Genomic DNA, 24,872 nt, shown 5'->3' with positions numbered 1-24,872 from the left:
ACATCTGAGAGTAAATGTCATTCAATCTCCTTTATTCTAATGAGATAAATTTCTTTAATTTTTGTAAAGTACACACATTCAAGTGCCTTTTTTTTTTTTTAAGGAGAGAATTCAGTCTGCAAGTTAATCTGGGTGAATGTGCTGTTTATGGTTACACTGACAGAACTACAATGCAAGATATTATATGGACTGAGAGAAGGGCATGTCCTATCTCTGTATAACCCTCTATAGCCAGAAAGCATTAAAATATCTGTATTACTATAGGATTCTAGTCATACTGGACCTAATTGTCCCTTACAGAGAAAGGACTTGTAGGAATTGAGAAAAGCTATAGGTCATTCACATTTTTGACATTCACCTTGCAGTGCTGAAGGGCACTGTTGATGATTTCCTCCCCCAGGCACACATTCATCAATTTTAAGAACTCAAGAACATTAATATAAAAGAAAATTAACTAACTGTTGCTTTATCACATCCAGAGGTAACCAAATTATGTAAATCAGTGTGAGTTTGAGAAGCAGTGGATACCTTACATGCTTGAGGGGATACCAGCCTGCGCTGATATCTGCTGAATATCAAATTTAAACATCTGAATTTCAAAGACAGCACAGGCTTTCCATTCTATCTCAGTTTTTCCCTCTTGTAAAATGCCTATCTTCCTTATAACCCATTTTGATATCTATAGTAAGAAAGTACTAGATGATTGAGTTTGCAGTTTTAAACATCATAACAAATAAAAGCTTAATAATTAAAAAAAAAAGAATTTTATTTAATAAAGAAATTATTTCAGTTAATTACTGTTTATGAAAGGTAGATGCAAAGGTGGAACACAAGTTCACTATCTATGATACGCTTTTTTTTTTGCATTAGAAGTAATTGGTCTAATATATTTTGGCTTGATGTCATGTAATGAAGTGCAGTCGTGTTATAAATGCCTCAAATTTAGCTTTTATAAAGCTATTGAGAGTACTTCTGCTTTGCAAAAACATATTAGATCACTTATTATATCTATCTACAAAGCTAAATTTTGTGATTTATTTCATCCAGTTATCCTCAGTTTTACCTGAAACTTAACTGTGTAAAGGAGTTAAAGGACTTCACATGCTTTGAAATGCATAAATTTATCTAATACATGAATAGTAACTTGTTCTTCACAGTTCTATTTATTCAACAAATTAATTATGTACTGTTTACCAGATGTATATTGAAAGAGGAAGTGATTAACTAAAGGTTTTTATTTTATTTTTGTTCATGTAAGTGTAAATTTGTTCCTTGGAGGGAAATTTTTGCAAAAAGTAAATGAGTTTTTATCTATATTAGAAATTTTTGTAAGGAGAAAAAGAAAATATTTTATTTTTATACTAGAAAGAAAGTGAACGGGGAGTACATTAAAACAGTACTGCCTTTTGATACTGATTTCACTTGACTGTCTGTTCTGCCTGCTTTTCAGACCCTGACCTACAGTGTAACTTTGAAAATGGTTTATGCAATTGGGAGCAGGACACTAAGGATGACTTTGACTGGATCAGAATACAGGGTCCAACCCCAACGGTTAATACAGGCCCATTAAAGGATCACACGACAGGCACAGGCAGGGGACACTACCTATACCTGGAGTCCTCTGAGCCACAGGAATTTGAAGATAAAGCAGTTTTGCTTAGTCCTCTCTTCAACCCTTCTGGCAACGGAACCTGCATTTTCCGCTTTCATTATCATATGCTTGGAAAGCAAGTTTACTTGCTGTCAGTCTTCCAGAGAACTGTGAGTAATACCAAGGGATGGCTGCTGTGGTACAAGTTTGGAAATCAAGGAGACAGATGGATAAGACAGACACTGTACATCAGCAGCTCTAAGCCATTTCAGGTATGATCCTTCTAGATTGTGATATGTTTATTTGCTGCATTGTATAACAGTAGAAACATATAAATGACTACAATTTAAAGCTGTTAGTAGCTGTTGACTTTGAAATCCATTTGTGGGTAATATTTCTTTGAGGAAATATGGCTGATTTTATTTTTGTGGAATTTATTTTTTCCCCTCTAAAAAGATAATTATAATATTTTAAATATGAACAAATGGTATTTAAAGTAGGTGCTGCTACTTTTGGTTTTTGACTATTGGTCACAACAAATTTCTTTTCCAGCCTGTTTTGTAACAGATTCACAAAAAAATAATTCAAGGAAAAAGGACAGTTAAAAAGAATAGGCTTTTCTATGAGTGAGTTTTCCATAGTTACATATTAATCTTTAATTATATAATTCCGGACAAAAATGTTTGTTAGTTCAAAATATTTGGCTGCAAGGGTGGGTGAACAATCAAATACCATTTAAGGAAAGAAGTTACTATTGTAAGTTTCAATTATAATTTTTGCTTTCCTTTCTTGCCTTTTAAAGTTGTGTATGTTATTTACCTTTTGCTACGTGTGGTCTGTTTATTCTGGTTGGGTTAATGTACTTGCGTGTTTATTAGAGTAGATGTTGATTCATTTGACTGCCAACTGGTTGTAAAATTGACTTAAAAAAAAAAAAAAAGCATCCCTCCCTCTGAGATCAAAACAAAACAAACAAACAAACAAAAACCTTCATTTTGTATCCGATATAATGCAATATCCGCTTTAGACTGTCCCATATTTGCTTCCCAATGGACTATTTTCAGTTGGAGAAAAGCTCTACTGTATTTGAAAGGACCCTTATATTACTTTGACTGCGCAGAGCCCCCTGGAAGAACATAATTTTTTGCCAAGACCATTTGTAGAAACATAAAGGAGTATCATATCGATATAATCCTAACAAGGCCATATTAATTTATAGAGTTTCAGCAGGTGTGACCATAAGAAATTTTATTTGTTTATGTTTAAATAGAAAAATCATTCTTTTAACTCTGATGATAATTTGGCCTAGAGCTGGACCATGCACTATTGTGATAGTGGTATGTTGGTGTCAATGACAACTGCTAGGTTGAAAGTATTGTGAAGCCCTGATTTCTTTTCCTTTACATCCAACATGCAGCAGAGTTGAACTTTTTTTAGCTAACAAACTGATTCTTCTCTCATTTTTGTTGGTCTTCTAGTAATGTAGGTCCATTGATTTGCATACGGTTTCTAATGTTATACATTTGTAAAAATGAAATAACTAAATCTCAGTTTAAATCTCAGATGTGGCAGCATTTCATTTGATTGAACAGAAAATCTTTCAAAATAAATTTTCACTACTTATATTTAATGTTGGGACTTTTATCATGGAAGCTTCATAAGTGTGTGTATATGATCAATTTATGTGGTCAAGGGCATTTGGCAAAAAAAACTAATTTTGATATACTATCATGTGTAATTCTAGCATAAAATAAGCTGTACGTACTTGCTAATATATATATATACATATGTATGTAAGGAAACATATTCTATGTCTGGTAGTTTCTCTAAAGAACTATAAAACCATGTGTCCTACATTTATCCTCTTGAAGGTTAGGAAGGTCTGTTTGGTATCTGAAAATATTTTTTCTTAAGTATTGTAGGGCTTTCTATTGTACTTGCCTAGTTCTCTGTAGGGAATTCAGAGATCCTGTATTCTTTTAATTAATTTTTGCAATTTTTTTTATCCTAATTTTTGAGGAACATGTGGTGTAAGGTATCATTTAATAGTTTGTCCTGAAGAGAAAGATCAAGGTCTGGTGTTCATTATTGTGTATTTCATTTCCAGTGATGGAGTGTGCTATGTCACAGCCCATCACCCTTCAATACTCGGAAATTTTAAAGTGAGAGACTTATTCTGTTGTTAATAAGTTGTCAAAATCTGACCTCTTTCTGTTCTTCCTTCTAAATGAAGAGTGTCAGAATCCTTCTAGGGCTAAGAACGTGTTTGGGAAAGATCTCCACACCTTGTTACTGCTTTTTCTCTGAAGCCATATTTCTGCTGAGATGTGTGCTAGAATAGCCTCTCATTTAGTTTTAGGTCATCTTCTGATTGGATAACAGTAGTACATTTGTAGTCTTCATGTTTATTATCTTGTTTTCCCTGCATGCTCTCAAATTAGTGTTTTGATATTTCCACAATGCTTGAAGTGCTTGATGTCTCATAGGCCTCCTTCATGTTGGAAAGGAGATGGCTATTTATTTATTTATTTATTGTTTCTTTTTTTCCTAGAGGGTCCTAGTGAAGAGAAAACTGTAGTCTGTAGACGAAGTAACATGAAGGCTTGTTTTACAAAGAATTAAGTCATCATGAGATGATTATTTGCAAGAGATGAACATATATCTAAGATAGTTGATACCACATTTTCTTCTTCCCTCCCTATGCAAGTCTGTTATTTGTTTACCTCATACCAACAAAGAACATTCTATTAATAGTAAACCTCCCAAATGCATATTTTAAGTCTGTTTACAAGCATGTAAAGCCAATTATGAGAACTTAAAAACAATTGTGCCTATATACTGACTGTTAGTTAAAGAAGGGGTTCTTGGCCAAAAATTCGAAGCAGCAGCGAGAAATCTTTGAGGCCATCTAGAGAGACAGATTGACTTTTGAATATTTGGAAGTCTATAGATAAGAAACTGTTATAGAGCCTTTAACTGAATACTTTGGGATAAACCCAAACGGAACAGCACACAAAGACTTTTTTTTTCTCACATCAGACCCCTCTCAAGCTTTTTCTCAGAGTTTTAAACTTCACAGGAAACCTCTGTTCCAGATGATATCAAACTGTTGCTGAGGTTTTTTGTTGTTCCATCAGATATTTTACATCAGAGTGTTAAATGTGATGTCAGTGAGCCAAACAGGACAAGCTGTATAAGTGAAAAAGGAAATTTAGAGGTAGGTTATTTAAATGAAAGGAATACATGTCTCTGAGTCAAAATTAAGCATCTCTTTCAAATGCTAAAACTGACAAGTAACAAAACTGGTCCAAAACACACATATCTTGCACCTGTAGTGATCCAGACTTTCCCTTTGAATTCAGAAAATGGGTATGACAGAGAAGTATGCAAAGAACTTAATAATCTGGTATTTTAATGTAAGCAATTACTGAGTGATTGTATATTCTGGACATTTTTGGGGAATACTTAAATTTAAATGGAGATTTACAGCTCTCACTTTCTTGGGAGCTTAGTGATGTTTGTGTAGTGTACTGCCAGAGCTTGTGATTCCCCCTCTATACAGATGTAAGCAAGCAGTGCAATATTCATCTGTAATGTTTCAGCAGCTGTTTTATATATGTAACTCTTTAGATGCATCGCAAAAGTAATCAACCTTTGTAATTTTTAAAATAGAGTACAAAGTTATATTAATTAACTTATTTTTGGTGAAAATTGCAAGTGAAAATATATTCCTTGTCAAATTTCATTTTTAATATATAGGACACTTGATTTAACGTGGAAAATTAAACTAGCTGTTGAGTATACTTATCTCTTCATTTGATCTAAATTAATTTTAATCTCTCTGGGAAGTGTACTTACATGTTTTTTCCTTAAAAGTGCATTTGAAAAAGTAGTAAAATACCAATCTGTCCATGATAGCCTACTTATATCAATTATGAATAATGTTTGCTTTTATCTTTCTTGAATAATCATAATACCTGACATAGTTTCTGCTCAGAAGAAAGTGCAAATATTCTATATTTACATCTTGGATAAATGTAGCTGGCTTAGTTTGCTCTATTAATTCCATTTTTCTCTGGATACAGAATAAGGAAATGGTGGTTTTATGTGAACCATGGCAAAATTCTGTATCATTCCTTTTGGGCAGTGTAATCTCCTTTTAGTCGTGATATAAATCACATACCTACAGTATGGTTCTTAGGATATCTCGGGGAAATTTAGTATATCATTAAACATTATTATTATTACTTTTAAATATCTTAAACCAGTGTAATGCACTTTTTGTTCTTATGCAATAGATGTATATGTGTATCTCTTATAAACAAAGATGGTTATAGACCTTTGATAAGGTCCAAAGCATATGGACAACAACTGTAAATTGTTGTTGTATGCCCTAAAACTCTAAGGGATTCCAGTGTGTCTTCTGCTTTTTAAGTTTCTCAGCTCTCAGGATCTGATGTAACCACCCACTGCTGAACTGGAAGGCACTCTCCTTTGCAGTCACTGAGCATAATTTCTAGATGAGCCATTGGGAAACAACTTTGAGAATCACTGGGATTCTCTTTCTTTTGCAGACATGAAGTGATGCAAAACAGCCTTCTGGAAGGCTTTGTTTTACTTTGCTAGAGTATTCACAGAGTGAAATGTTACATGTGTCATTGGTACCAATGTAGACAGACAGTCATCTTGGAAGTTTCATTTCAAAAAGTGTTGGCTGTCTATTGTAGAGGAAGCCTTGGGTCACTTCCAAAGGTATCCTTTTTACAATTAGTATATTTTACAATACTTTGGATAAAAGAGAAAAAAGATTATTTTCTAAGTTACTCACATCTAGCAGCAAAATTAATCTAAAGAAAGATTAGAATCAAAAGGAAGATTTCTTGTGATTGTCTTGTCTTTTAATACATTAATTTACATCTTCATTTTTCACCTTTTTATTTCTGTTACAGAGAGATAACACATACATACTTTTATTAGGAAAATCTTCAAATTCAAAGGCAAATTAGCTCACTTTGTGGGCAGGGGATGGTTTACCTAATTATTATAATAGCCTTAAAATTAGTTGTGGAATTGTGTAGTTATCGTTGATTTTTTAACCTTGATAATCGAGATGTGTTGTATTTTCCCTAATTATATCCAGCTACTCTTTATTTTATGGTTATAATATATCCATGAGATATGGTAAGTTTGGTGTCAAATACGTGTGGAGTAAACATATATGATTTACATTCAAACTCTAACCATTGATCTAAAAAAAGACAAGAAGGGCTAAAACTTGTATATGGGGTACTACTAGGTAACTGATCACAATCACATAGGTAATATCTACCTTTTTCTCAACTGTCTGCCCTTTCTAGTGATTCTTGCTTGGAGATTCTGGTAAACTGCTCAGTAATAAGGAAAACAAATCTCACTCTTTGCTTACTTCTGTGATTCTATTTGTTGCAATTACTTTTTCTGAGAGTGGATTGCTTAACCTCCACCCCCCCCCCCCAAAAAAAAATAAAAAAATAAAAATCTGTAGTATATATAAAATCAAAATACAAACAAACAAAACCACAGAGTTCTAATGGGGAAAAAAAGTCTTTTTTTTTTTTTTTGGATAAGTGCACTTTACAAACAAAATTTAAAGTGCTTCTGAGTTCTGTGTCAAACAAAAAGAATGCTATTTAAAATCTTGAAATTTTAGAAATAAATGTTTTTATTTCACATGTTTCTAGTGGTGAAAATTATATTTTAGACTTAAATAATATAGCAGGACAAGTTATAATATGATAGAATCATTAAAAGATTTGGGTTGGAAGGGACCTTAAAGACCACCTAGTTCCCTTTGTAGCAAGAGACAATGGCTTGCTAAGCTTCTTTGTCAACTGTATCTTGGAAGAGAGAAAATTTCAATTTTTATTTCCTGCATAACAAGCATCAAAACTATTGAAATTCAAGGTTCTAGGTTTCTCAATTTGCAGTGGCATTTGAAATTTCTTTTTTTTTTTTTTTTAGTTCCAGATAGATGTAGAGTTTTTTTTCAGTCTTCTCTAAACATTAATTGATATGTTTCAGATTGAATATCTGGACTTACACCGGTTAAAATGGAGCTGACCAATTTTAACTATATTCATTTTTTCTGCATACAGCTTAGCTGGAAGAATTTGCATACCTTTTTATTGTCCCAAAGACAAGCATTATTTCTTAGTGTGAATAGCAATGTGATGAGACCATGTTTGAGCTTGTTACTGTAGTGTACCAGCATATGCAGCTATGACTTATCCTCACCACTCACAGAGCTGACTGGTTCTGAAAAAAAAAAAAGTTTTTTCATCTCTTTATCCTAAGAAAACAAAACAATGTAGTTGTATGTTTGCTGGTATGTTAGGAAAACTCATCAAGATAAAAGAAAAAAAAAATGGTAGAAAAGTTGGACCCTTTCTATGATACTAGGGTTAAGAGTATTTGTCCTGGAAAGAGGTGGCTTAAAGGTAATAGAGGAATATCAAATCATCGGATCATTGGTGTCATAGAGAAGCTGTGCAGAGAATGATTATTTGTAGTACAAAGAATAAGAGGTAGACTGAATTTATTAGGCAACATAAAATGTCAAGAAAGGAAATACTATTTTGGGATGGTCTGTTGTGCAGTTCATTGCAAGGGAATATTTTAGGTACAAGGAAGCATTAATAGAATTAAAAGCAACTTGGCAGGTTATTTAAAGAAAAGTCTCTGTCAAGGGCTGCTAGAACAACAATGTGGCTACAGCCCCCACCTTGTGAACATTGCCAAGAGATTGGGAGTTAACACTGCATGCCTGTTCTGTTCTCACTGCGAGTGTAGCAGCAGCCCACTGGAGACACACTGCAGTTAGCTGTACAGCTGACCTGATCTCTAGTGTGGCTGTTCTTGCGCATTGAAGTATTATGCTGAAAATGGGTTGAGGTGCATCAAGAAGCTAACCCTTTTTGATATACTAACTATGATTCCAGATTTTCTGTAGTCATTTTTCCCTTATGGAGCCAAATTTATTGCTGTCAGGAACTGCTAGCCTTCTGGCTTGATTTGATTATCTGCTTGCTTCCTTGTTTGAAGCCTCAATTTCAGTGTGTATGCTCACGTAGTAGTTGGAGTTCATTAATGTTTAGTTGGCCAAATTCATTTCTTTCATTGAAATCTGGTGTTGAAAGCTGGTCTGAAAATTATCAAGGACTTCTCTGTTTATTAGACTTCTAATAACCACCTGTGGTCATTTTTCCATTTTCACTTTGATCTATTTCCTGGTAGTAATTTTCAGACAAGGATTTAGTCATAATGGATTTCCACTCTAGCAATAGCTTCATTTTCAACTTTCAATTTCTCATTGCTTGTCTTCCTTTTCCTAGTCTTTCTCTTTGTGTTTTTCCCAATTATTTGCAGAGATGAGTGTTTAGGAATTTATTTATTTATTTAGTACCGGGTCCTGCACCTGGGATGGGGCAACCCTGCCTATACGTTCAGACTGGGCTACGAGATGCTGGACAGCAGCCCCGCAGAGAGGGATCTGGGGGTTGTGGTTGACAGCAAGTTGAATGTGAGCCATCAGTGTGCCCTGGCAGCCAGGAGGGCCAACTGTATCCTCGGGTGCATCAAGCATGGCATTGCTAGTCGGTCGAGGGAAGTGATTGTCCCGCTCTACTCTGCACTGGTGTGGCCTCACCTCGAGTACTGTGTGCAGTTCTAGGCACCACAGTACAAAAAGGACATTAAACTGTTGGAGAGTGTCCAGAGGAGGGCAACGAAGATGGTGAAGGGCCTAGAGGGGAAGACGTATGAGGAGCGGCTGAGGTCACTTGGCCTGTTCAGCCTGGAGAAGAGGAGGCTGAGGAGAGACCTCATCGCAGTGTACAGCTTCCTCACAAGGGGGAGTGGAAGGGCAGGTGCCAATCTATTCTCTTTAGTGACCAGCGATAGGACCTGCGGGAATGGTGTCAAGCTGCGGCAGGGGAGGTTCAGGCCAAATATCAGGAAGAGGTTCTTCACTGAAAGGGTTGTCGCCCACTGCAACAGGCTTCCCAGGGACATAGTCACGGCACCAAGCCTGTTAGAGTTTAAGAAGTGTTTGGACTGTGCTCTCAGTCATATGGTTTAAAATTGTTGGGAAGACCTGTATGGAGTCAGGAGTTGGACTCGATGATCCTAATGGGTCCCTTCCAACTCGGGATATTCTATGATTCTATGATTTTTTATGTATTTATTGGTCCTTTAAAGATTACCATGTTTCTGTTGCTTCTTACTTCTTTGCCTTTGTTCTCTATTTCTGTGCAGAAAGCTCAAAGGAAATCACACAAGGTAAAAATAACCTTCACACATGTGAATGAATCGTCAAGCACTACCCACATTTTAAATATGGAAAATGTGAAGTAATTAAACATTTTCACAACCTTTCACAACAGAGAGACTGCATAACAGTTTGGTTATTTGAATTTAAGGGAAACAAAGGACAGCAGGAATATTGCTTTTCTGAAATTTAGGAGTATTGTCTTAAATCTGCTACTGATGTTGCTGTATTACTAATCAGGAATTGCTGAATAGGAAAATAAGACTTGGTTATCTTTACAAAGAGGTGAAAAATGCTAGAGACTTTCTTCCCCTTTCTTCACCAGATCTAGAAGGCACCTTTGAAAAGGCTTCAAAATGATCACAGGAAAGCTGAAGTACTTCACTGAAGCTTGAAGTCTGCTTCCCTTATTCTATGCTTTATATGAAACACTTAACACTTTTTTTTTTAAAATTTATGACAATCTGTGTTTATAGAGTATACCTGCAGCAGAATTAGGAAACAATATAGAAATTCTACACCTGATGAAGTAGATAGCAAAACTCTTTAATGAAGACAGGGCTTCATAGTGGGTTATATGTTTTGATGATCTCCCTTTGTTACTGTTTTCTTTCTTTGCCAGTTTGAATCCATATGCATGGCTGTAGCAGCAGCAATGTTGTATTACCTTCTGTCTCTGTCAGGCACACTGCTTTGGATAAGGAAAGGTCCACATCTTTAGGCCAAAGATGTAATAGCATTCCTAGTGCTCATGAGCATTTGGTGCCAAACAGGTAATTTACTCAGTTATCAGTACAAATGTTTTCATAAGCATTTGAAAAAAATGTGATGCATATTGTCTCTCAGGATAATTCTTAGCACAGAAGGATTGTCTTAGCAGTAAGCATTTGCACAGGTCAGATGTGAGTCTGTCAATGAAGCCATTCAGGATTTTCTGGATAGCCTGCTGTGGAGATACCTTTATGCAGCCCTTGACATTTTGACATGCTCCAAAAGGAAAAAGAGGGAGAAAAAACGGTTCTAACAAGCCATTCTGGTTTTATCTGGGACGTATCTTTTAGGACCACAGGTCCTAGGAATGTTGCATAGTAACTCAGCCAGAGTCCTCTAACTTTATTTTTTGTTTTTATTTTTCTAAATATGGGGACATTGTAGCTGGGAGAAAAAAAAAGAATCTGTATACAGTATAAGCGAATCTGTGTGTAAACTGCTGAACCTGCGTAAGTCTTTATAGGTAAATAATGTTGCCTAATTAACTACAGGACTATATGAAACAACTGAAGCTTTTTAAAAAAAAAAAAAAAAGCAAAACCACATTTATATGGGAACACTAAAGTGACGTACTTTAGTAGTGGGAGAAAATTTACTGTATCTTTTTGTGTGTGTGTGTGTGTGTATATATATATATATATACATATATATATAAAACTAAATTTGGCTTTGACCAGTTAGCCACAGATGTCTGAGTATTCCTTTTCAGTATATCATTACCAAGTATTTTCACTATTTAGCAAACTTTAAGTAATTAAAAAATAATCATCCGTCCTCTTTAGGAAAAGAAAATATTAACATTTTAAATGTTATTAACAAGTAGAATTCCTAAAGAGTACATATGCATTTTTCACAATTTTAAGCCCCTGTTGCCAGCTAACAATAAAATAAAATAAAAAAAATTGAAAGTAAAAGTGAGGGAGGCTTGTGTCTTGCTGGGAGATCACCAACCGCATGAAGTTTAACAAGAGCAAGTGCTGGGTCCTGCATCTGGGGTGGGGCAACCCTGCCTATACGTTCAGACTGGGCTATGAGATGCTGGACAGCAGCCCCGCAGAGAGGGATCTGGGGGTTGTGGTTGACAGCAAGTTGAATATGAGCCATCAGTGTGCCCTGGCAGCCAGGAGGGCCAACTGAATCCTCGGGTGCATCAAGCATGGCATTGCTAGTCGGTCGAGGGAAGTGATTGTCCCGCTCCACTCTGCACTGGTGCGGCCTCACCTCGAGTACTGTGTGCAGTTCTAGGCACCACAGTACAAAAAGGACATTTAACTGTTGGAGAGTGTCCAGAGGAGGGCGACGAAGATGGTGAAGGGCCTAGAGGGGAAGACGTATGAGGAGGGGCTGAGGTCACTTGGCCTGTTCAGCCTGGAGAAGAGGAGGCTGAGGGGGGACCTCATCACAGTCTACAACTTCCTCGCGAGGGGGAGTGGAGAGGCAGGCGCTGACCTATTCTCCATTATCACCAGTGATAGGACCCGCGGGAATGGTGTCAAGCTCAGGCAGGGGAGGGTCAGGCTGGACATCAGGAAGAGGTTCTTCACCGATAGGGTGGTCGCACACTGGAACAGGCTCCCCAGTGAAGTAGTCACTGCACCAAGCCTGTCTGAATTTAAGAAGTGTTTGGACTGTGCACTTAGTCACATGGTCTAAAATTGTTGGGAAGACCTGTGTGGTGCCAGGAGTTGGACTTGATGATCCTTATGGGTCCCTTCCAACTTGGGATATTCTATGATTCTATGTGTTTGTGGTGTGTTTTTTTTTTTTGGTGTTTGTTTTTGTTGAAGTTTTTTTTTTTTTTGTTCGGTGTGCTTGTGATTTTCTGTGATGAGTTTTTTTGGGGGGCAGTTGTATGGGTTTATTTCGTGTTTGTTTGGGAGGGGGAGGAAGACCTGTGGTTTACTTTTTTTGTGCATGTGTGGTTTTTATTTATTTATTTTTAAGCACTTCATATTTACAGTCTGGATTGCTTTTGAAAATCTCATTCTGGATTTTTTTTATTTTTTATTTTTTATTTAGTTAGAGGAGTCTTCTCTAAATCCTTGTAAATGAAGTCAAAACTAACCTTAAACTTAAATTGGTGTAAATACAGTTTCAGCATTATAATTAGCAAATAGCTGTGTCCCAAGTGGGCAGGCTAACCATGCTGTTTCATTAAACTAGACTCTCTCAAAATTTTAGGAACTCTATGTATATATATATATATATATATATATGTGTATTACATCTGCAATAATCCTTCCAATGTTAATATTATGGAGTGGAAACAGGATCTTTTATCTTGAAGGAAGGAAGCTTTAATACAGCAAAGTACTGAGTTCTACAATATGTAAACACTTATTACGGATGTGAGCAGTCCCAATGGCACCAAGGAATGGCCAGTAGAATGATAGAAATGCAATACTTCCCTGTACTTTAGAGAAATGCTTGGAAAAACATCATAAAGCAGCATGAGGGTTAACAAGCCTATAATGAAGCACAATAAATTGCTGTACTGGATTACAGCTGGTGTTTTTCAGTATCTTGTAAAACCAAGCGCTGTAAAGCATCAAATATCTGTCACAAGATTTGTCACAATATTTGTTGTATATATCCTCAAGATCATTTATAAGAATTAATTTGGACCCTTGCATGAAAAAGACATTGTTTCAACTTCGGAAGTTCTGAAGTATTCACTTCTAATGTGTTTTTCATGGAAACAAAAGGAAAGGACTGACAGGCTATTGAATATGGTCAATAGAATCTCAGTCTTCTGTACTTGTAGTGTTGGAATTTTTTGGTTACCTAAGGTTGATGTTTTTTCCAGCAGTTAGATACAGACACACAGACACAGATTTCTAGGTTGGAAGAGACCTCAAGATCATCGAGTCCAACCTCTGACCTAACACTAAGTACTCCACTAAACCATATCACTAAGCTCTACATCTAAACGTCTTTTAAAGACCTCCAGGGATGGTGACTCCACCACCTCCCTGGGCAGCCCGTTCCAATGCTTAATAACCCTTTCGGTAAAGAAGTACTTCCTAACATCCAACCTAAAACTCCCCTGTCGCAACTTTAGCCCATTCCCCCTCGTCCTGTCACCAGACACGTGGGAGAACAGACCAACCCCCACCTCGCTACAGCCTCCTTTAAGGTAACTGTAGAGAGCGATGAGGTCGCCCCTGAGCCTCCTCTTCTCCAGGCTGAACAAGCCCAGCTCCCTCAGCCGCTCCTCATAAGACTTGTTCTCCAGACCCCTCACCAGCTTGGTCGCCTTTCTCTGGACTCGCTCGAGCACGTCCATGTCCTTCCTGTAGCGAGGGGCCCAAAACTGAACACAGTACTCGAGGTGCGGCCTCACCAGAGCCGAGTACAGGGGCACAATCACTTCCCTAGACCTGCTGGCCACGCTGCTTCTTATACAGGCCAGGATGCTGTTGGCCTTCTTGGCCACCTGAGCACACTGCTGGCTCATATTCAGCCGACTATCAACCAATACTCCCAGGTCCTTCTCGGCCAGGCAGCTTTCCAGCCACACATCTCCCAGCCTGTAGCTCTGCTTGGGGTTGTTGCACCCCAGGTGCAGGACCCGGCACTTGGCCTTGTTGAACTTCATACAGTTGACCTCAGCCCATCACTCCAGCCTATCCAGGTCCTCCTGCAGAGCCTTCCTGCCCTCGAGCAGATCGACACACGCACTTAGCTTGGTGTCATCTGCAAACTTACTGAGGGTGCACTGGACGCCCTCATCCAGGTCATCGATAAAGATATTAAAGAGGACCGGCCCCAGTACCGAGCCCTGGGGGACACCACTTGTGACCAGCCTCCAAACAGATTTGACTCCATTCACCACAACTCTTTGGGCCCTGCTATCCAGCCAGTTTCTAACCCAGCGAAGCGTACGCCAGTCCAAGCCCCGAGCAGCCAGTTTCTTGAGGAGAATGTTGTGGGGAACGGTGTCAAAAGCCTTACTGAGGTCAAGGTAAACCACATCCACAGCCCTTACCACATCCACAGCCCTTGATGTGCTGTTGATGAGCTGATGAGCTGTTGATGTGAGTTGATAAGCTTTTTCTACTTGTGCCTGTTTTAAGGGGTAGAAGGGCTCCCCATTATGCCTGTAACCCTGACTGCCTGGTCATTAATCCTCCCAGGGTGAATACAACATACTGTGACACCCTTTCTTGCCAGTGCACCCGAGCTCTTTCAAAGAACACCATGCATGGAAGGAACAGAAGAGTTCAGTGCCACATAGTCAGGATGCAACTACTGGAAGCCTAGATCAGAGGTTTGGGAAATGGTCTCAGGCCCCGCAGAGCAGACTTCTTTGATGACAGATGAAACAGATGAACAAAACTAGAGAGGAAAAAATTAACATGTTCAGAATCACTTATCAAAGAAACTATAAACTAATAATTAAAGAAGTCAAAATTAAATCTAAATTTCACAGATTTTATCACAATTATTCTGAGAATTTGTCTTCACTTATTAAATAGTTTCCCTTCTCAGTGTACTTGTTGAGATATCATTCTACTTATTCTTGAAAAAATGGTCATAAAGTGAAGTCTTACTGTGACTTGTATGTTACATGAAAATATGTTCATTACAAGGATTTATGAAGGATGAAATTTTGTTACAGATTTCATGCAATGAATGGCTCTACAGTTTGTCCATTATCTGTAATTACAAAAACTCTGTCATCTCTTTAAGAAATTGGTTACTTTTCTTGATGGCATGAAATGTTTTCCTTTGTATATGCATAACACTAAAATATAGATTAGTTTATTTCAGAGATATGCAATGAAATGCGTATGAATTTCTATACTGCATTTGCTTTCAGTAAGTTACAACAAAATATTTGTAATTTATTTGTACTATTATACACTTCTATGGTTGTTCTCTTCAAAGCAAACCATTTAAAAAAAAAATCAGAAATAATAATAATAACCCTAATTAAAATTAGCAAGTTCTAACTTCTAATAAAATCACTAAGTAACACAGTTGACACTTCCTGTGACAAACCTGAGATATTGTTTGGCTCTATGACTAGTTAAGTACATCAGAACTAAGATCAGTATTTCCTACACTTTCAGATATCTTTAGAATTGTCAGTACCTCGCGGATTTTGCAGTGAATTCAATCCTACTTAAAACTATGTTTGCATGGAAATTAAGGTTTAATTTTGCTAACCTTCAGAGGGAATTGGCTAGTGACAGAAATGAGCATTACTGTGGAAATGGAACATTTATACAGAACAATGTCACACGGAATTATTCTATTAACATTTGTCGTAATGTTCTTTCACCCTTCAAAAATCTACTTTATTCAAAATATAAAAAGACTAATCCTTTTTTTTGTACACAAAGTGTCATTCTAATACATTTTGCTTCTTATGGAGTATTTTCACCTCTTTTATGTAGCATATGTTTTGCCACCTTTTTAGCGGATCAAACTTTCAGTGGATTCAGACTGGATCTCTAAAATTCTGAAAGCTGGAGAAATTGGGAACAATTTATCCTCATTCAAATTATAAATGAGATGTGAAATGAGCTTCATGGTAGATGAGTTTCCTAGAGGTTGTTTAATAATAGCTCATGAAGTTTGCAGAATTTCAGAAGGCAAATTAATTTAAGTGGTCAATGTTTAACCACAGTGCAGACAGAAGTTTTATACTGCATAACTAGATCATAAATTGATACTATTTTCAATTTTAAGCTATCAAATGCAACACAATATGGTTCTCATTTCTAAAATCTATAAAGAAACCATAATTTCATATAGATTATGCTTCCCTTATGTTGATTAGAACTGTACTTTTATGCCTGAATGTACTCAAAGTTAAGGAATATCTATTTATATTCCTTCATTAAGGAATATCTATTGAACATACACCTATATGTTGCATTTTCTGTCTTACTAACTGAATTCATGCTATATGCCAAAGTGTCAGGCTCTCCAAGCAAATAAATAAATAAATAATAAAAGATTAAAAAAAAAGGGGGGGGGAGGGGGCAAACAGCTAAGTAATGTAATGATAATCATCATCATAACAATAAAGAGGTTTTCTAAATTGTGTTACTTCTACAGTAAACAGTGGAATGCTATTTCTGTCACTAAATATTACTACTTAAGGTGCAAGAATGCTACCTCCTCCAGGTAAAGGTTGGTGGAAGATGATAGATATGCATATCCTCAGAATGTGTGAATTTCGTGGATGGGGAGATGTGCACGGGGAGAAGGATGGGGAGAGAATCTCAACCTACTGATTAACATTAGTCAGAGTTCAGCACAATCCTACTGAAAAATATTGTAGTTTTACAGAGCTTGATTTTGTCTTAGTAATAACTATATAAATAAGTTTAACAAACCCTCTGCCTCTAAGACTGAATTTTAGCTCACAGTTAATTTAATTATGAGTGGATAATAACTCATGCTTAAAAATAAAGTCAAGATTTTATTTAAGATGCTGTGTGTATGCCAGTCAAAATTAAACTGAAGCGAATGTTGTCATTTTGGAATAAAGTTTCATGCATGACATTTCTGAATAATAGATATCTTGATTGTTTCTGTTTCTATGCATTTTTGTGCTATTTTTGTTGACAAATAGTTGTAGCTATTTTAAGTTAAACATGAAAAAAAAGTGGATATTCTGAGGGAAAAGTAAGAATCTCATACTAGATGAAATCAGTAATAAGTAATACAGTCATTTTACATTGTTCACTTTAGATGTTTTATGCTAAATTAAACATCTGCAGCATATCCATAGTAAGGGACATATATCCATCTTCTTGTAGTATACCTATTTTGTCTATTGGACATAATCTATAAATAAAGTATAATCGTTTTTATTTACTCTTGTGATGTCAGCATCAGTAACAAATCTGTTATTCATATGCAACTTCAGAATAGCACAAACAAATTTATCAGTCTCAACATGCTAAGACTGATATCATTTTTTACAGCTTTAAGGATGTTCATTGCACTTTTTATATTTTTTCTCTTTTCACTTGTTAATAATTTAAAGTGAGACTTACAAAAGCTCTGTGTATGTATCACATGAATGGTTCTCAGTGTGTAGAAGAATCCTTTTATTTGCCTCACTTTCGAGTTACCAAGAAGCTTGTTTAATACACAGTGCTGAATTCTGAAACTGGTAATCCATCACATGATTTTCTTTAATATAGGACAAATGAAATCCTGAAATATAAAATTCAAGCATATATTTTTGAAATGACATTTAATGTGAGTATATTTCCAAAACATCAATGACATTTGATCAAGAGAATTACGACACAAGATTGCACCTTTGAATTGGGAGCAGTGCTTCGTTACTTGGTGAAAATTAGCTTTCTTTACAAATAAAATATTTAAAAATTAAATTACGACAAAAATACCAGAAGTAACACTACTCTGAAGCACAACTGCAGTATTTTTGTCACTATTTATACTTTCTTTCTTTGTAGGAATTATTTATTGAACTGAGGAAGAAAAAATGAAAAACATATGTGAAATTTTATGCAGGTTTCCAGAGTGATCTGGAAGCATAAATGTTTATGTGGGTGGGGAAGGTGACACAAAAGCATTTTTCAAAATAAAAGGCAAAGAAGCAATTTTAATATTTGAAGTCCAGTGGATCAGCTAAAATATTTTTTTAAGTGTGTTTTGAGGAGGACATTTTTATTCTTTTATGGGTTTTATAAATTAGTTACATCAAGGAAATTCTCACTAAATCTTTTCATAATCACCTGCTTGGATTTTTATAATTCAATACCAGTCAGAAGAAAAGAGGCTTATTCAGTCATCCATAGAGTAATTCAGAAATACTAACATCTCCTATTCCTCATCAGTAGACAGTAATGAGAAAATAAGCATATATAGCATTGGAAATTCTAATAAATTTGTAGAACGTTTTTCTTTAAAGGGTTCCAGAGCACATCTATAACCTGTTTAATTGTTTTCATCACAGTGAGATTTGTATAAGGGTATATAATGAATTCACATGAACATTATTATAATTAATCACGATTAATGTTACTATGATAAGTACGAAAGGAGCTAATCATAATGTGTCAGTTATGATAATGTCTTGCCATCATTTTATATCACAATGATGTTTCAGTGGATTTACATGAACGTAAAGCCAGCCAGTGTTATGGTTTACCATGATTAATGTGACCACCAGTGAAAGCTGATAATAATTAGTGTCTTCTGTAAAATGTCACTAAATAGAATATATTCCCTAGAACAATTTTAATCTCATTTTAAGTGTGAAACATGACAAATGTTCTATCAATCGTTATGAAATATTTAATGAGAAGTGGACGTCTACTATATACTGAAGAATGTTTTTTTAATTGTTTTTTCCCCAGATCTTGGTGAAAGGTACAGTAGGAGATGGCTTCACTGGAGACATTGGACTCGATGACATGTCCTTTCTAGGCTGTACTCTTTACAATGGTAAGAGCAGAGTTAAAGTTACGCGTAAATCTCTTATCCGTGCTGATTGTTTTCTGTCATTTGTAAGTATTGCTACTGGAAAAACAAAACCAGATCAAACTGTAACTCACATCTGACAAGGAAATTTAGACTTGTTTCCCTCCTTCCTACCTCATATCTAGCCATCAACAGGAAATAGTTTCTGCTGTGCTCATAAGGTCTTAAATAAACCCGCTTTAACAAGTGCTTAACAGGTATGGAGCTTCCATACTCTTTGGAATTTTGATTCCTAAAAGGAAAAAAAACTTAACTGTGTACAAGCAAACTGACCTTTCATTTAGCAAAATCAGTGTCATACAGCCTTTCTTCTCTCCTGAATACTTTTTAATGTTACAGTGTCAATTGCTCTCACGCTACAGCACACAAACACTTCTGATGGTAGGGCAGCTTCTTCTCAGAAGTCATTGCTACCTAGGGTAGTACAATGTCTACAGAATTGTAGAACATTACCTCTGTCGCAGAAGGGGTTTTAGGAGGACTGTTAGCTGCAGCTACAGCCATAAAAAGGCTGCAGAACAGCAAACAATTGAGAACGATCTTTTTTTTTTTCTAAATATCAGTATCTTAGCACTAAGTCTAAAACTTCTTGGTGCAGATGTGTTTTATTCTGCTATTCTAAAAATTCTTTTAGATACATAATTAGGTCTAGTAGGAATATTTGTGGCATATTTCTTTGCAGATATGTAACTCAAATTTTGCCATGTTTATACAATGTGCAATGACATTTATTATAAAATTTTGCATGTAAATTGCAATTCAGAACAAATTTCAAATACACAATTACTGTACAATGCTTTATATTTGAGAAAGAAAACCTTTCAAAGATTAACCAGAAAATCTCTACATATTTTCAAATGAGTTATAAATAAATATAAAAATAAACAAGAAAATTGCAAAGTACAAAGTGTATCAGAGTTTCAAAGTTCAAAAATAAGAAAAAAAATGTTTGTTTTTTGTGGAAAAATGAAACTAAACTGTTCAATTGTGATAGTAGACAGCTGAATAGGAAACAACCTTTGTGCTTTTTACACTTCTAAAAAGTATTTGTATAATTTTTAAGACATTTCACAATCCTTTTTATATTTTACTACCTCTACTTCCTCTGCACCATAAAAAATCCAAACAAACAAAAAAGATTCAAAGAGACTGTGGGAATAGTAGGCAAAGCAGTCAATAGCTATAACACTTTCCACCAAATTTAATGAGTTGGACAAGGGACAAAAACCTGGGCAACCACATCTCATTCCTGAATCCTGGAATTAAGTACTGGCAGCCCAGCTGGTATCGTCCCACTAGTAACTAGATACAGAGATACAGACCATGGAGAGATGGGCTTGATAGCCTGATGGTAAAGTCAATCATAAGTAACATTAAATATGTAGAAACTTGAGCATACAGTTTTGAGGAATCATATGAATTCCTGAAATATAAGCTATTAAATGATATTTGCTCTAGACAAAGTGGTATTTCATAAATTTTACAAAATGGGTTATTTCAAATGAGGGAAAGGAGTTGACTCCATTCTGAAGGTTATGGTATTTGAAAAAGTCTTCTCTTGTTCCAGTGGAGTGGGAGCAGGAGCAGGGACCTGAATGTTGCATCTGTATTTAAAAATTTCTGACCAATACAGTCCATGATGCTAGTATGAGTTGTAGATCTATTTATTATATCATTTAATTCATAAAATTTTTCCTCCTCCCTCATTATCAGTCTTGGTGCTCTATGCCTTAAGGGGGAAAAAAAAATCTTTGCTGTCCCAGATACATTTTATATCAAAGTCTTCACATGTACTTTTTAATTAACTCAGGTGTATTACTTTATTGTATTACTATTACTGTAGTGCTTTGTGCACTACAGCTAATGATTTCAATAATGATTGAATTTAAACAAGGAATTGCAAAATGAAAATTCTTTTTATGGACAGTGATAGCAAAGGTTTTCAAGAAATGGGAGTTAGCCTGAAGAAAGGTGCATAGTATGCATAGTAAAGAATAAGAGGAAAAGACAAAGACAATGGATTTAAAAGATGTGGTAATGAGTTTGAATAAAACAGAAAAGAAGTAGTGGGACAAGCTGATGACCTCAGAATAATTCTTCTACTGGGAAAAACTATTTTTTTCAATGATGAAATTTAAAGTTAAGAAAGTTATGTAGTAATTTCAACAGTTAGTTGCAGTAATTGATGTGTTGAAATAAGGCCATTATAATCTAATAATCTGTTAGCTTTGTTTCACAGGGAAATTATTTTTTTCTGATTACTCTGTCAGTCTCTGTGACAGTTTTTGAAATGACTGACCAATTTCATTTAAATTTGAAAGACGTGTAAGAGGCATAAATAAATTCCTACAAGTGTTGAGGATTTTGCGAATGGTGGTTGGCTAACACGACCAATGTAGTGCTTTCCACTGAGGAAACCTAGCCATTACACATTCAATTCACTTCCCAATGGGAGGCATTTAAGACATTCAACATGGCCACCCAGGCTTGTTTCCAGTAAAACTTTATCCTTGAGAAAGGATGTGAGTGGTAAGGGAAGAAATCGTTAAAAATCTATGTGCCTTGGTTCTCTTTCTCAGAAATTTTTTCATTTCTTAAAGGAAACTTGCCAACAATATCTACAACTCTATCAGGAACTTCAGTTCCTGCCACGCTCCCCATGAACAACTGCACAGAGAATGAGTTTGTCTGCAGAGCCTCTGGACATTGCATCCAGATGATCCAGAGGTGTGATTTTAGACCTGACTGCTCTGATAAGTCTGATGAATCAGATTGTGGTGAGTATACTAAATCTTTTGTTTGTTATCTTATTAGTTAGTGGCTATTCAATATATTGCTTAACACCTGTTTCTTTAGCTTTGACGTTTGATAATAGTATCTAGGTGTTATTTTTTAACATGATTTTCCCCAGAAAAAGAGTAACATTTTGCTCTTAATGAGCACATGTGAGATGTTGTGCACTTTCTGCTTTCTAATGGGCTGATTTAGACATGGTATTTTATATTCCAATTCAACTTACTACCAAAGTGCAACCCCCCCCCCCTTTTTTTTTTTAAATGAAAACAGTTTCTCAAACTAAATGGCATATTAATTTTTTTTTTTGAATGTTCAATAGCCAGAGTTGAAGAGAGAATAATTCTATAGTCTTGTATTTGGTATTTGGATCACATATCTTGGACTTGGACTTGGGTCCATTTCTTACTTCAGTGATCCCCCACCCCCAAAGTATTTTCAGCAATACTGAATTGTGAAATTCAGTTATGGACATAAGGGACATGAGGATGTTTTTGCCATCACCTCTTTGTTTATTTGACAACTCTGATTTTGTTCTGCAACCAAATAAGTTGTAAATCTTGAATTGGCAGACGAACCTAGGGTTACATTAGAGTTACTGACTCCTAGGTCAGAAGGATAATAGATTTAACCCTGCTGTAGGTGCCAGCTGTTAGGCTAGAGTATGCGGAGTGGCATACTCACATAAAAGTCAGCAAATGCCAGTCTCTAAATTCCCAAAGCTCTGACAGTCAGATGGGAATAGTGAAGCTGGGACAATGAACAGGGTCACCAGACATTGTCTGTTGTCCACAGAGGTCTAAGACATTTCCTGATTGCTTTTGAATGAAGGCAGTTCCCACTACAGCATTTTAGAAGAAACTTTGAAAGACTTTGTTTTCCCTTAAAGCACAATAGTTGAAATTACTGTTGTTCGGAAGATGACTAATGAGAAGGACAGACATCTAGAGACATTGACCTCATCTGTCGTTGCAAGCTGACCTATTCTCACTGATGATTAAAACTCTGCATTCATTACACATGGTGTAGAAACTCCAATCACTTCTTTAAGGGCTGAAGACTCAACTAGAAAAAGTATCATTAGGCTCCCTTCTGTCTATTTCTTACATGAATTAATCTGTTATATAAATGTCAGTTGGGTAATTTCTTACAGAGTGCATAAACACCAACCTTTGAAAAAACTGCACTGAAAAATACATGCAAGGCCCTTTGTATAGAAGATTTTTTTTCCTCAGAAATTTACATTGTCTCACAAAACATCTTTTCCTTCTGAGAGAGATAAGTACTGGGGAGAATACACTTTCATATATTTGCTCTGTCTGAAGTCTCCAATCACTATAGCAATGATGGCAATTTATCACTCAAATGACAATGCCGGAATAGGAGTTAAGTATGTCCTGACTAAGGGCAGAAATTTGTTCTCAGGAAGGTGTTATCTTTCTCAGAGGCATTTGAAACAATGTGTTTAAAGCAATTTAAAAAGAAAGGAAGAAAGAAAGGAAGAAAAAAGGGAGGAAAGAAATGAAGGAAGGAAAGGAGGAAGGAAGAAAGGAAGGAAGAAAGAAACAGAAAGAAAGAAAGAATACCTTTATACTATGTCACTCATCAGTCTCAAGAAGCATCACATCTTTATATGAGTAACCACGCTGGTTGTGGTTTGCTTCGTTAATGGAGATATAAAAGCTATAAATTAAAACTCACTCACTCCTCACTCTATCACCTATAGTCAAAATTTCTGCAGAATATTCAGGAACTGTGTACTAGAGAATAAATATTCAATAAGTAGCAGAACAAAAAACTGTTTGTTTGATTGATTGATTGTTTTTTCATCTAAACATTCTTTTAGGGGGATTCATTGGAAGGAACAGTTGGTAGTGAACCTACTTTCCTTGTCCAGTTGCTCAGGAAATTAAAAAACTGAGGCACAAGCAGCTGCATATTTATTTAGTAAGATAACTATTCAGTAGTTGACACCAATGCCAAATAGCTGCATTATCGTGTAACTTTCAGGTGTTTCAGGGACTGCTTGAAACAAAGATTTGTTGTTTGTGGGTTTTTTTTCAGAGTTTCTGTGGAGGATTTTGTATCCAATGAGCAATGAGTTGCTAATGTCATCAGTATATTAGCCTCTTAGAAAAGAATATGGAAAATATCATTGGTATTTTATCTGTAGAGGGAAAAACTATTCATGTTCATAGTGAGTAAGCATACACTGTATACTTTAAATTGAATCCTTTTTATTGCCAGTTTATTTATTTTACCATAATATAAATTAATGATTCCCTATTTTTGTATAAACATGAAGTATTATTCACTGTTCATCTCTAAAGCCATGGAAGTCTGCAATTTTGAGGATCGTACCCTGTGCGGATGGTATCAACCAGCCTTGGAACAAAATTCAAGAACTGATTCCATCCACGACACAAATATATTTAAGTGGGAACTTGGAAGCGGAGCAAATCTATATCCTGGGGAAGAAGAACACTGCCCATCAACTGATCATACTACGTGAGTAAAGTTTTTCAGGTACTCAACTGTCTCTTGGACAGTTTGAGTTTAGCCATATATGGATAACCACAGGGAAAAAATGCCCAGTTCTCAGTATTGAAGCAGTTTACTGATTTATTATTGACATGTAATTAACTGACAATAAACAGAGTCAGCATTGTCAATACAACAGATGAATCAAGTTATAAAATATTAATAAACAGTTACAAATCTCTAAATGCTCTTCTGTAAGCAATCCCTAAAGGTTCTAACACCTGCCTTTCTAGAGTAATACATGTGCACCTCCTCTGTCAGAGGACATGCAGGATACAAACGTTCCCCCTTTTGGGAAGACAATTTTTGCACACTATTCTGGTTTGGAGACACAGCTGCTCCAGCTTTATGTGTATCCATGCCACAACCTACAATCCACTTATACATAAGCCATGA

General features: G+C 35.9%; 1 protein-coding gene across 1 annotated transcript in view; it reads left to right on the top strand.

Annotated features, from left to right (window-relative positions):
• Positions 1-24,872, top strand: part of MALRD1 (MAM and LDL receptor class A domain containing 1) — a 268,212-nt gene that overhangs the window by 60,143 nt on the left and 183,197 nt on the right. Inside the window, exons 17-20 of the mRNA XM_035545162.1 lie at positions 1,451-1,863; positions 19,019-19,106; positions 21,743-21,919; positions 24,266-24,443. Coding sequence (XP_035401055.1) covers positions 1,451-1,863; positions 19,019-19,106; positions 21,743-21,919; positions 24,266-24,443 — 856 coding nt within the window. The remainder of the gene's footprint in view (positions 1-1,450; positions 1,864-19,018; positions 19,107-21,742; positions 21,920-24,265; positions 24,444-24,872) is intronic.

This window comes from Cygnus atratus, chromosome 2 (assembly GCF_013377495.2).
Source record: "Cygnus atratus isolate AKBS03 ecotype Queensland, Australia chromosome 2, CAtr_DNAZoo_HiC_assembly, whole genome shotgun sequence".
Classification (NCBI taxonomy): Eukaryota; Metazoa; Chordata; class Aves; order Anseriformes; family Anatidae; genus Cygnus; species Cygnus atratus.
This window is presented reverse-complemented; position numbering and strand designations above follow the sequence as displayed.